The sequence below is a fragment of the Drosophila elegans genome, unplaced genomic scaffold (genome assembly GCF_018152505.1).
Source record: "Drosophila elegans isolate 14027-0461.03 unplaced genomic scaffold, ASM1815250v1 contig_149, whole genome shotgun sequence".
Lineage (NCBI taxonomy): Eukaryota > Metazoa > Arthropoda > Insecta > Diptera > Drosophilidae > Drosophila > Drosophila elegans.
The window spans coordinates 22,234,042-22,246,134 of record NW_024545513.1 but is presented as its reverse complement, the minus strand read 5'-3'; the positions used below and the strand labels follow the sequence as shown (position 1 = coordinate 22,246,134).

Below are 12,093 nucleotides of genomic sequence, written 5' to 3'. Positions count from 1 at the left end.
TCATATAAACTTAACTATTGTTATATGAATTTTAAGCCAAAAGTATTAATTTAACACCACGAAAGTATCAACATATAATTTATTTCGCTTAAAATAAAACCTTGGACAACAGTGTTAAACTCCTCGTTGCAAAAGATGAAACTAAAATGGTTTGGGGTTATATTATTTAATATTGATATAATACTTCTAAGTTAATACTGGCGTAGTTTATTTCCAAGACACACATGAGGTTGAAATTTAACTGGAAGATACACTTTGGGAAAACCGAGCACTTGTTTACTACATGTTTTTAAAGTTGTGTGTTAAAATATCGATGTGACAATTTCGAGAAAATATGTCAGCTTTGTATTGTATTAGGGTAGTGCGCTATTCAGTGCCAAATTCCAACCACTTTTCTTGTTTTTTGTTAGTCAATAAGGGAAGAAGGAGTGGACTCCCAATTTCATTCCCCAATTCGAGAAAGCCAGCGCGTTTCTTTCCCGTTTTCTGGGTTTTGTTTTGGCTGGAGTGTCTTGAGACAGCCATGACGATCATGATGATCTCATGACGATGATTACGATGATGATGGTGCTGGTGCTGGGATGGAGATGAGGATGATGATGATGATGATGAGGATGATGGTGTGGCCGCCGCCAAGGCAAAACACAAATTCAGAGAAAAGAGTGGCCCAAGAAATGCAAATGAAAGCGAAATCGAGTCACGCGAAGGCCGCGCATCTCCATCGCCATCTCCTACTCCCCAAAAACTCAAGACCGGAGACTCGAGTCTCAAGACTCAAGACTCAAGTCCCCCCCCTCTGGTCTCCAAGATGATAACTTGATCTCTCGAGCGGCTGCAACTTCTTCAACAAGTTGCCTGGCGAAGCACTTTTATGACTCAACTTTGTGGAAAAGCAGCGCCGAAAGAGGAGAAAAAGTGTCGGACACTGCGGCAAGTGTGTTGACATTGTTCTACTGCCAGTTGGCCCATTAATGTGCCTCATGAATATCGCTGCGCTCTGCAAGCCAGAAAATCTGCCTGGCTTTCGGCGGTGACCAGACTATTAAGTAATATGAAATGGAAATTATGTAAATACTACATACATATTAATCGGAGTAGAAATGGAGTCCATACCGACGTTTTAGTGGGCATCAAATGAATTTAACATCGGAATTCAAACAGGGTAGAAATGACATTCGATGAATGAAAGGTTGTAAAAAGTGGAAGTGTTTTTAAATTGCTTTTAAATTAGTCGATGTCGGATAATGACTTTTGTCAAAGGCCATTCTTAACAAAAATATAAAATAAGAAAAAGAGAAACCAGCTTTATTACTCTTGAGCAAGTATGTATAATTTAGATCCTAGTTAATTCCTTGTTCACAATAAATATATGGCAAAAAACTGAGTGAAGTGAGAACATTAATAAATTATTTAATTTATACCAATTATTTTAAGCAATAAAACTACTTCAAAATCTTCATGACATATTCAATTCAATATGCCACTTTTTAAACATCCACATAACTTGGTTTAAATTTACAAAAGTTTAAAACTAAAATTGCCATATTTCAATTCAGTAACATGTTATAATATGTATGTATACTCCTAACAAAAGCGGAAAGGAACTAAAATACAGGCTTTTAAATAACCTATCAGTTTTCGTCAATGCCAATTATAGGATGTAAGTCACAAAAGCAATTAAGAAACATAAAAATATGCTAAATAAATAATTACCAATTTTAAACTTTTGTTGCCTGCATTTTTTAAATGCTTAAATAATTCTTTTAGCAGAAAATGTATCAAATTTTATAAAAGCCAAAAACCATTAGGCAAATCAAGCAAAAATATAGCGAAAAAGGGTAATGTTTAATATTTTTTTCTCCAAAGGCTGCGAAAAAATAGGACAAACAAAGCCCAAAACCGCCCAGATTCCCGGATGGCACTTGCAGTGTCATCACTTTTCGATTATGAGGAAGCACGGTCGTTTGGAAACCCATTAGGTCCGTAATATTTACACTGTCAACAACCAGAGAAGCCAAAACCACTCGAAGATCGCGTCTGAGGCGTCTGAGCGGCGTTCAAGGCTCTGAACTTTGACAAGGATCTTCAACTATTCAACTCTTCAACTTTTCAACTTCGACTCGCGAATGACACTTGGCATCGTCATCGGTGCGCCGGCATCGTCATCATACTCGAGTGCCCCATGTGGCAAGGTTGTGGCAGTGGCTGTGACTCCGACTCCAACTGCCAGATGCTCCAATGCTCCGATGCTCCGATGCCAAGGTACCGATGTGAAAATGCTGCAAAACTGGTCGCGAGAGGGAAAATCTCTCGGCTGCTGTCCCTTTTTGCTCGGCACCTTGCTCCGGCTCATTTGGGTTTTACGTCTTTACGTCTCTGAGTTTACGAAATTTCTTCACTTTCGGTTTCGATTCGGTTTCTTCAGCTTACTCGGCTTTTTTTTTTTTCTTATTTGGTTTCTTCGGTTTCTTCAGTTTTTTAGCGGCTGCGCAGCGGCAGAGAAGTCGACGTTTGGCCGGGCTATTACCTATATGAGCTGGCGTTATCATCTGAGCGGCAGCATTTTCAACTCGCGACTGACAAGCAGCGGACGAGCGTCGCCGATCCGTTGTCGAGAAGAGATCCGATCAGATCAGATCCCAGATCCCTTGCGATCCTAACCGATCCAAACCGATCCAAACCGAACCGAACCGATTCGAACCGTTCCGAACCGATTACGCGTTCCGTGAGTGCCGCGAGTTTTTCGAATTCGTTTTTTTTTTTTTTTGTTATTTTCTACAATTTTCAACGGATCCTTACTGTGTGCAGTGTGCCGGCCTTTATCGAATCGAATTAGTTGCATTTTTTTGCGAGTGCCCAGTGCCGAGGATAACCCACAACACCATTAGCAGCTGGCATGGTAAAGAATCGTGTTTCTAATTGGACTCGAGTGCAAAGGATTACGGAAGAAACTCAAACACAAGCCCAATTAGGAGAAAAGTCCACGCGACTCAAGGGAAATGCCAGCGAAAGTAAAAGTTACCCATCCCTCGGGGCAGATAGATTTCCCAAAACTTTGAAAAAATCCAATACACAGAGGATAATTTTGGCATTTTAATAGATAGATATACAATTTTGGAAATTATAAATAGTTGTAGTTACTTTATCAGGTTCAAAATGATGCATTTTATCTATAAAGTAAAATTTGGTGCAAGGATTTTGTATGTCTAAAATATCACAAAAACAAAAGGAAAGAAAGAAAAAGTTTAGTGTTTATTAGATGAAAATATCGTAGGTACACAGAGAATCATTTTGATATTTTGTTCGAAAGATTTGAGGGCTATGAAAAGATACAATTTGGTGAATTACGATATTTTATATATAAAAAACAATAGGAAACACAAGTTTGTTATTCAATGTGTAAATGAACATAAAAAAAGTATAAATATGTTTTTGTAGTTTAAAAACTACCATGTGTTGAGAATTGGCTGACAAAATACTAATACTTAAATACGAGTTAGTAATTTTTCGTGCAGATGTATGTGACTTGGCTAGGCACGCCTGCGCCTTGGCCTTTGACCTTGTGACCCGACCTCTGCTAATTGATGAGGGTTGCCCGGCAGCAAACGAAAATTGATGCAGGACCGGGCTCGGTTGGGAATGCCTGTTAAATCCTGGCCCAGATTATTCATTTGCTTAAAAGGGGACAGGGACAGGGCCAGGAACAGGGACAGGGAAGCCTGCTGACATAATTTATTCATTATCGAAATTGATTCATAAATAATTTCGCATTCACATTTGCCCGCTTTTTGGGCTTGGCGGTGGGGGAAATTTAATTAACGCAGATTACGATTCTCGACTTTTGGGCCAGAGCAGGCAGCTGTGGCCAAAACTTAGGGCCCTGTCTCTCGGGCAACCCTTTGGGCATTTCCGAAGTTCGCTTCCTGAACAGGCCCGTTTTCCTGCCCCTGATTTTTGTGGCGTCTTGTTCATCTTCGAACTACATTTTTGTCTTCTCAGCGAGAGTGAAAGTTTCGCCGGGCCGACTGTTTGTTTTTTATTTGTTTGTTATTTGTTATTTTTTGTGTGTGTGTTTTTTGCCGTTGCTGCTGCTGCCCGGGCCTGCTTTTCATTTGTTTACCGTCTAGCGCTGTTGTCAATTGTTTAGCATCAATAACAAATATTTGTGGCCTATGCTAATGAACAGAAATCGAACGCCGGCCAAAGAAAGCGGCCCCGCAGCCCGTGACTGAAGTAGTGATCGCCCGCGTGAACTGTGACCAGTGACCGGTGGTGAATTGAAGTTCACATATAGTTAAAATCACAATTATAGGTTTTTTTAAGGCGAATATTGGATTTATGTTTTTTGCCAAGTTGTTGAATTTATTTTGGATTTTAATTAATTACATTTAAAGTTACTTTCATTTTATTACCGTTTTTGCTAAAAATATATATTAAATAATTAATATACACGTAGTTATAAATATTGAAAACGGTTCAAAATGAAAGAAATTTTAGATGTAAATTATTTAATTTATATCAAATTTAACTATATATATATTAAAACACACAAACATTAAGGTCCGCAAAAAAAACGAATAATTTGGCTCAAGGTTTTGCCTTAGTTTGTGCTTTAATTCACTTTCTTTTTAATTGGGCGGTTTTAATTTATATATATCCATATAAGCATAGATTTTATTTAGTTGTTTGTAAATGCCATTAAAAGGCGTATGGGAAAGACAATTTTGGTTATCGTTGTTTTAAATTTCTTTTCAAATTGAAGACCAATTGCATTGGACTTGGCAATAAATATATAGGTCGGTACTGCTATTTTGAGCACAACTGTACACATGCGACCACTGACTTAGTAACTCATATACAGGGTACAATGTCTATGGAAAAGCACTTGAATGGAATTGAGTTGCAAATGCTGGCCACATGCGGGTCACTTCACACGCTTCACAGACAATGGGCACAGTCGACCCCCTCCGCCCCAAAAAAATACCCATCAGCCCCGCCAATGCCCACACCATCACCCCCTTTAATTGTTTGCCATTTCTTTTATAATGTATTTTCATTATGCGGCGCATAATTTCACTGCCAACATTTGTGACACCTACTCATCCCATCCCATCCCATCCCATCCCATCCCCACGAAACGAACCTCACAGATACGCAGATACATGGAGAAACACCACCCGGAGCCAAGTGAAAGTTACCTTTTTTTTCGGCTTGTCGTATCTTCTTCTTCTCCATTTCGACCGCTTATGACATTTTAACACCGCCGCTGGCCAAAAAGGCAACAGAAAAAGTAACAACACATTTTGTGGCTTATTGTGATACTCGTATTCAATGCGCATCGCTGACCATTGAGGTGCACTTTTCCATTTCCAAAGATTGCTGATTGCCGACATTATGCAATGCAGTCGTAGCAAATGGCATAATAACCTGGCCATTACGCCTGCCACGCAGATTATGGGTTGGTTCTTTCAAATTCGGGTATCGTATCTCAGGCAGAAATGACTATTATGTAAGGTAGATGCATAAGAGAATTTGGGCCATCATTTCATATTGTACTTAAAACATCAAGTCAATTGAAGTGTGGGTTATAGAATAGAAAAGCTTTAGGGAAAAAAGATTTTAACTACATATGACTCTTAAGAAATGTATTATAAAATAAATTTATAAATTCTTTATAGATTGAAGGGGACAACAAAATATTTTTACATTTTAGTTATCTAAGTTATATTTCAGTATTCCAATTAATTTCATAAAATAAGAATTTGCACTTTTGGAAAATAATGAAGATATAAAACTTCAGAGCAAAGTTGCTTAAATAAATATGATAATAATCATTAAAATTATATAAATCCCTAGCTCTATTATTCATAATTCATAATAACTCACTTATCTAAGATACCTTGAATAATAGAGTTGTCCGAATAGATATGCCATTTAAAAGCCATGATTCACTGGGCCTTTAACTTACTCATCTCAGATACCTTCACCTCTTACAACACTCCAATCACTTTCTTATGTAAGGGCATTCCAGCTTCGTCACCTTTTGCGGCCGATCCGCGTGCTTTAGCTATTTTTTGTATTTTTATTGGCATTACCGGTGTCGTACTGCGGTTAAATCGCGTGTTGTGCGTTGAATTTTGAAAGAAGCGCCGTTTTGATATTGTTTTGGCCCGTTTTGAGTGGCTGTGCCTGTTTGTTTTGCCGCAGCATTTGTTGTTAAACATAAAACCAATTAAATGGCCCCGTCCGTCTTGGCCAATGGTTATTTTTAGTTATTTCTGTGCTTTTGTTTTGGTTTTTGAGTTTTATTTCACTGGCACGAAGTCGCCATTCGCCTGCTGAATTATTGATGATCATGATGAGCGGCGGCGACATCCATGCTGATGACGATTGCGATGATGATGACGATGATGGTGATGGTGATGGTAATAATGGTGGCGAGTCTGCCCGGGTTATGTTTTAATTAGAGCGTAATACGCCAACGTTTTCTGGGCAACCGCAATGCCAATTACACCACGCAACAAACTTGGCCTTAATGGATCAATTAGCGCGTCCTCGTTGGCCAAAATAATTAATGAAAATTGTGTTATGGCAATGGCAGATTTGGCAATGTTTTTTTTTTGCTTTTTAAATAGGAGTTAACTCAGTTTTAGGTCATGTATTACAAATTTAAGTTGCATTTTGAAATGAAGTGCACAATTTAAATATTTTAAAATATAATTGTCAATTATTTAATTAATGAAAACTGTTTGGAGAGAGTCGCAGGAGGTTTTTAATAATTGATGTTAAATAGTTTGTAGGTCATAGAAAGAAAACATTTCTTGAAGTTTCTTGTTTAAAATATGAAATTAACTGCGCAATTAAAATGATTTGTAATAAACTTTTAAGATACTGGCCAAAGTAATCAATGAAAGCTGTAATTAAACATTTTTTTAAATTTATTTAATTAAGTGTGTTATGAAAATATTTTGTAAAAAAGTTGTTGGCCAAAATAATAAGACATTTAAAAACGGCCCGAAAATGATAAATACATATGATATAATGTGCTTAGTCTCTCAATTTAATTCTATATACATACGTTTTCTGTCATAAAATTTGGTTAGGAAATGTAAGTGCTTATTAAAAATATAAACCTAATGGTTTCTGCTTAACTACGCCCTTAACCTTGCTGCACAGTGTTGACAGGCCTGGTAAATGGAGGCAGGTCGGAGGTTTGCAAATTAGCGCAGATTATGGTTACATACTAGGGCGGGGGCAGCCCACACACTCGCACACACTCGGAAAACGACACCTGGCAGAGGCTGGCGAATGAACCCAGGACCTGTGACCTCTGAAAAGCCTTGACAAGTTGCCGGCGGCCAAAAAGGTCACCGAGACAGCTGACAAATGAGACGCGGCCGAAGGGGTTGACAGCTGAGGTCGTGGATGGGGATTCAGATTCGGATTCGTACTCGGATGTGGCTGAGGATGGAAGGAACTAGAGACACTTTGCGCGAATGCCACTCCATGAATATCACGATGTCGGTTGGCCGAACAAACCATCACATAACATATTCATTTGTTATCTCTCAACAAAAAAAATTAACTCGCCTTATGCAACCGAAACAATTTATTTATTTATTTAAATTTTACATTTTTTTTTGGCTTACTCTAAACTTTTTAAATTTACACTACATAGCCTGTAATTTTTAAAGCTAAAAAGTTGGCTGGTTCTTTAGTCAGGGAAATAATTTTAATCAATTTAATATGTAATTTTAATGTTATATGAACTAAGAGCTCAACCAAAGTTATAGCTTTTTTGTGCCTACATATTTTTTAAAAACATTAATATGTTGATGTAATCTTAAAAATGTTAATATGGCTATGAATACGTGAAAAAAGGGTACTCCAATATTTGATGTCCCATAAAACAACGAATGAGTAACTATTTTTCTTGTCATTTTAATAGGGTTAAATATTTTTTACGTGTCTTATGAACTGAATATTTTGAGTAATGTTTCTATGAGTGCGTCCCCTTGAGGAGTTCAACTTCCGGTCCAATCGCTCGTGGCCATTCGTTACCCGGCTAGATGCCATCTTGACAAATGACCTACATTGACCCACATTTTCCGCCTTCCTGTCCATTCCGTAGATGCTGCTCCGCCTGACTTTGCTGGCCGCCTGCTGCTTCTGTGCCGCCCAAGCGGTGCTCAGCGGCAAGGAGCTCAAACGCCGCGAGGCGGGATTCGACACCTACGGACCGCCTCCGCGCCCCGCCCCCCAATACGGACCTCCGCCCCCACAGCACGTGCCTCATCGGGAGTACGGCGTGCCGCAGCAGATTCCCTTCCGGGAGTACGGTCCACCTGCCCTGAAATACGGACCACCCAAGCTTAACTTCCTGGGAGGAGGAGGCGGCGGCGGCGGCGGCGGAGGTGGCTCCCTGCACGAGCAGATCAAGACCCACTTTGGAGTGCCCAAGCCCTTCTACGGACCCCCTCACATCCAGCACAAGCCCGCTCCCCAGTACGGTCCGCCCAAGCCCGCTCAGCAGTACGGACCACCACCTCAGCCCGCTCCTCAGTATGGTCCGCCCAAGCCAGCTCCTCAGTACGGACCGCCACCGCCGCAATACGGCCCACCACCACCGCAGAAGATCCAGCACCGTCCGGCACCACAGTACGGACCCCCGAAGCCCCAGTACGGACCGCCGCCACCACCGCCGCAGCTGCTGCCCTCGCCACATGCCGCGCCCCTCTTCAAGCCCGCCCACCAGCCGGCCACCTCGTACGGACCGCCTGCCTCCGGACCACTGAACCTGCCGCCCAAGCCCATCTACGATGCCCCGCCGCCAAACTACGGACCTCCGCCGTTGCCCGTTGCCCTGCCCGGCAACGGACCACCGACCACCACGATAATCCTGAGCGGAGCCGGACACTCCGGACACTCTGGCTTCACCGGACCCAGTGGCCCGGGGCCCCTGAAGCAGGTGCAGATCCAGATCGACGCCTCGGGACACACGCACAGCGTGAGTGGATCCCAGGCACCCTTCCACACGGCCTGCGACGGCTGGAAGCCCATTCCGGCTCCAGTGGGCGCCTACGTGGAGCAGAACCACATCGAGACGCAGGGTGGGTACAGCCAGGTGGCCCAGGGACATGGCGGATCCTTTGGCACGCAGTACAGCCTGGGCGCATCCACTGGATCCGGATCAGGATCGGGCAGTATCATCGATGGACTCTCCGACGAACAGCTGGTGGCGGTGGCCCTTCAGGGAGGAGGCGATGGCGCCCATTTGATCACCGGACCCGGAGGCAACTCCATCGAAGCCGAAGCTCTGCAGGTGAGTTGCTGGTACTGCATTGAACACTATTGAATAGGTAGAGCCTATACATTTAACAGCTGTGGTCAAAATATTAGTAGAGGCAAAATGTAAAATGCCAAAGAGAGGACTTTTATTTAATATATCATATTTGACAAAATGATACTGTTTTAGTTTTTTAAGCAAATTAAAAGCTGTTTATAATTCACTTTTCACTTTTCAAATTGACTTTTCAATACACAGTACTTAACGATTTTTAAACAATTAATGATAATAACCATCATTCCTTGTTCATCATTACTTTGTATTGGAATAAAAGTGTTTTTAATGTTTTTTTAATAACATTTTTTTAATAAACAATTTTTTTTTTTAATTTTAAAGCATTTTACCTTTTTAGCGTGTTTTTTTATGTTTACCACATTTAGTTAAAAAATAAAAATATTTCCGCTAGCCTATTTTTGATAAAAAATTTAAGCTTAAATAAGCTTAAAAACTATTTTTTTTTGAACGCAACATTATATTCTTGATCAGGATTAATAGCCAATACTAGGTAATTATAAAAGCAGCGCAATCTTATTTTAAGATGCAGGGGCATTTGAATTTAGCTCTCCTTCCTGTCAGTCTTCAATAAACATACTAATTCTGGACTCCTTTCAGGCCGCAATTGGTTCACTGGATGACTCGTACTCCAAGCCACCGTCGGATTCCTTTGCGCCCGGCTCCGTGCATGCCCAGAAGTACCAGACCATTGGACACTCCGAATCTTCATCGTCGTCAGGCGGCAACTATGGCCCTCCACCCCCTCCCCCGAGTGGCAACTACGGACCACCACCACCTCCGCCAAGCGGAAACTACGGACCACCACCACCTCCCCCATCCGGGAACTATGTACCACCACCGCCTCCTCCATCAGGCAACTATGGACCACCACCACCTCCGCCCAGTGGAAGCTATGGACCTCCCCCAAGTGGCAACTTTGGACCACCACCACCCCAATTTGCCGCCCTCACCAGCAGCAGCAGCAGCAGCAGCCACGCCCACTCCCAGTCGAATGTGAACATCCAGTACGGACCGCCATCCGGAAATCCGCAGCCATTCCCGCAGCACGGAGCTGGTCAGCCCAACAAGCCCGTGGCCTATCGTCCGCCAGTGCCCGCTGGCCTCTTGGAATCGATTGGCGCCACTGTGCAGCATCTGGATCAGTTTGGAGTGAAGCCGCAGCAACAGCCTGCCACGTACATTCCGCCGGCGGCCAATGAGATCGCTCTGGCCGGTTCCGCACCGCCATCGCTGCCTGCCCCACAGGCCCTGTATCAGCCACCACCTCCACCGCCTCCCGCTGCTGCTGCTCCCCAAGTGATCCTGCAGCAGCAGCTGCCTGCTCCTCAGCCAGGACCCTCGTTCATCCACCAGAAGCAGTTCGGACCACCGGGACCACCACCGCCGCCGGAGCCCCAGTACCTGCCGCCTCCAGTGGCCAATATCCGGCCCGTGGGACCACCCCCACCGCCACCACAGCAGCAGTACCTGCCCGCCGCTCCACCACCGCCAATCTTCTTCCAGCAGCAGCAGCAGAACCAACACCACCACCATTCGGAAAACAGCTACAGTGCCTCGCAGTTCCATGCCCAGGGACTGCCACTGCCGCAGCAGGCGCCCCGCTTCAATCTGCAGCAGCAGCAGCAGCAGCAGCCCATCATTGTCCATGACTGCGGACATGGCCCGAATCTAGTGAGCAGCAATGGCTACCAGGTGCAACAGCAGCAGCAACAGCAGCAACAGCAGCAGCAGCACTTTGGCAGCATTTCGGCCGCATCCGCGGGAGCTTACAATGCCATCTCGCAGAGCATTCCGGTGGCGGAGCAGCACACCCAGCAACTGGTGACGGGTCCGGCGGACAGCTATGGTCCACCACCCTCCGGAAACGATTTGGACTACGATCACGCCGGCTATGCCTCGCAGAAGAATGCGGTGGCAGCACTGCCCGATGGCACGGATCCCCAGCAGTTGCCCGGATTGGATGGCCTCGACGTCCTCTCGGCCACCAAGTCACAGAGCATCCAGCTGAATGGTCAGCAGCCGACGCAAAACTTCCAGGTGCAGTTTGGGGGATCCCTGAACAACAACCCCAGTGCTTCGAATGGCGATGCCAACCACGAGGAGATCTTGTCGCAGGGTCTGCTGCAGTCCATCCTCACGGCCATCGAGCAGCCCAGTCAGCAGAATCTGCCCCAGAACCACAAGGCCCAGAGTCGCTCCGACGAGCATGATCAGGTCAGGGATCACGATCATGAGGATCTGGATCAAGGCAATGATGAAGATGAGCCCAGCTCCAGCTCCTCCAATCGCGTGGAGGTGCGTGTGCTGCCCGAGAATGGCGACAACGAGGAGGAGACTCCCGCCGAGGTCAAGGAGATCGAACCCATCGTGGTCAACGAGGAGGAGGCCAAGCATTAGTCAGCCCCAAACAACACTAGTTACATCGAACTCATCAGCGCCGCTTGAACCTATTTATTGCTGCCTCATCTTCATCAACTGTAAGAGCTGAGCTCCAGCTGTCCCCCAGTTGCCATAAAGTGAAAGTCCAGGGGACAGGTGGGGGGTACACCCCACACTACAATACACCAAACACACACTACACACACACACATCTTACACACACCCACAATGAGAACAAAGAAGCTACCATTGACATGCGCTGCAAAGTGCCTTTTCATGCTCGCAGCTCTCGTGTATAAAAATTATTTAAAGTAAATAATTAATTTATTATAGCATTGTATTGTATTTTATGC

The 12,093-nt window shown here is 43.9% G+C and overlaps 1 protein-coding gene across 1 annotated transcript; it reads left to right on the top strand.

The window, feature by feature from the left end:
- Positions 1-2,544: 2,544 nt before the first annotated feature.
- LOC108135441 (trithorax group protein osa) lies at positions 2,545-12,093 on the top strand. The gene is made up of 3 exons (XM_017256181.2): positions 2,545-2,899; positions 8,132-9,322; positions 9,959-12,093. The coding sequence occupies exons 1-3, from the start codon at positions 2,897-2,899 to the stop codon at positions 11,756-11,758; spliced, it is 2,994 nt and encodes a 997-aa protein (XP_017111670.1). The 5' UTR covers positions 2,545-2,896; the 3' UTR covers positions 11,759-12,093.

Excerpts from the sequence above, each read along its gene's own strand:
- LOC108135441 (XM_017256181.2), top strand. Across the intron at positions 9,323-9,958 it reads TCGAAGCCGAAGCTCTGCAG|GCCGCAATTGGTTCACTGGA; the intron begins GTGAGTTGCTGG and ends GACTCCTTTCAG.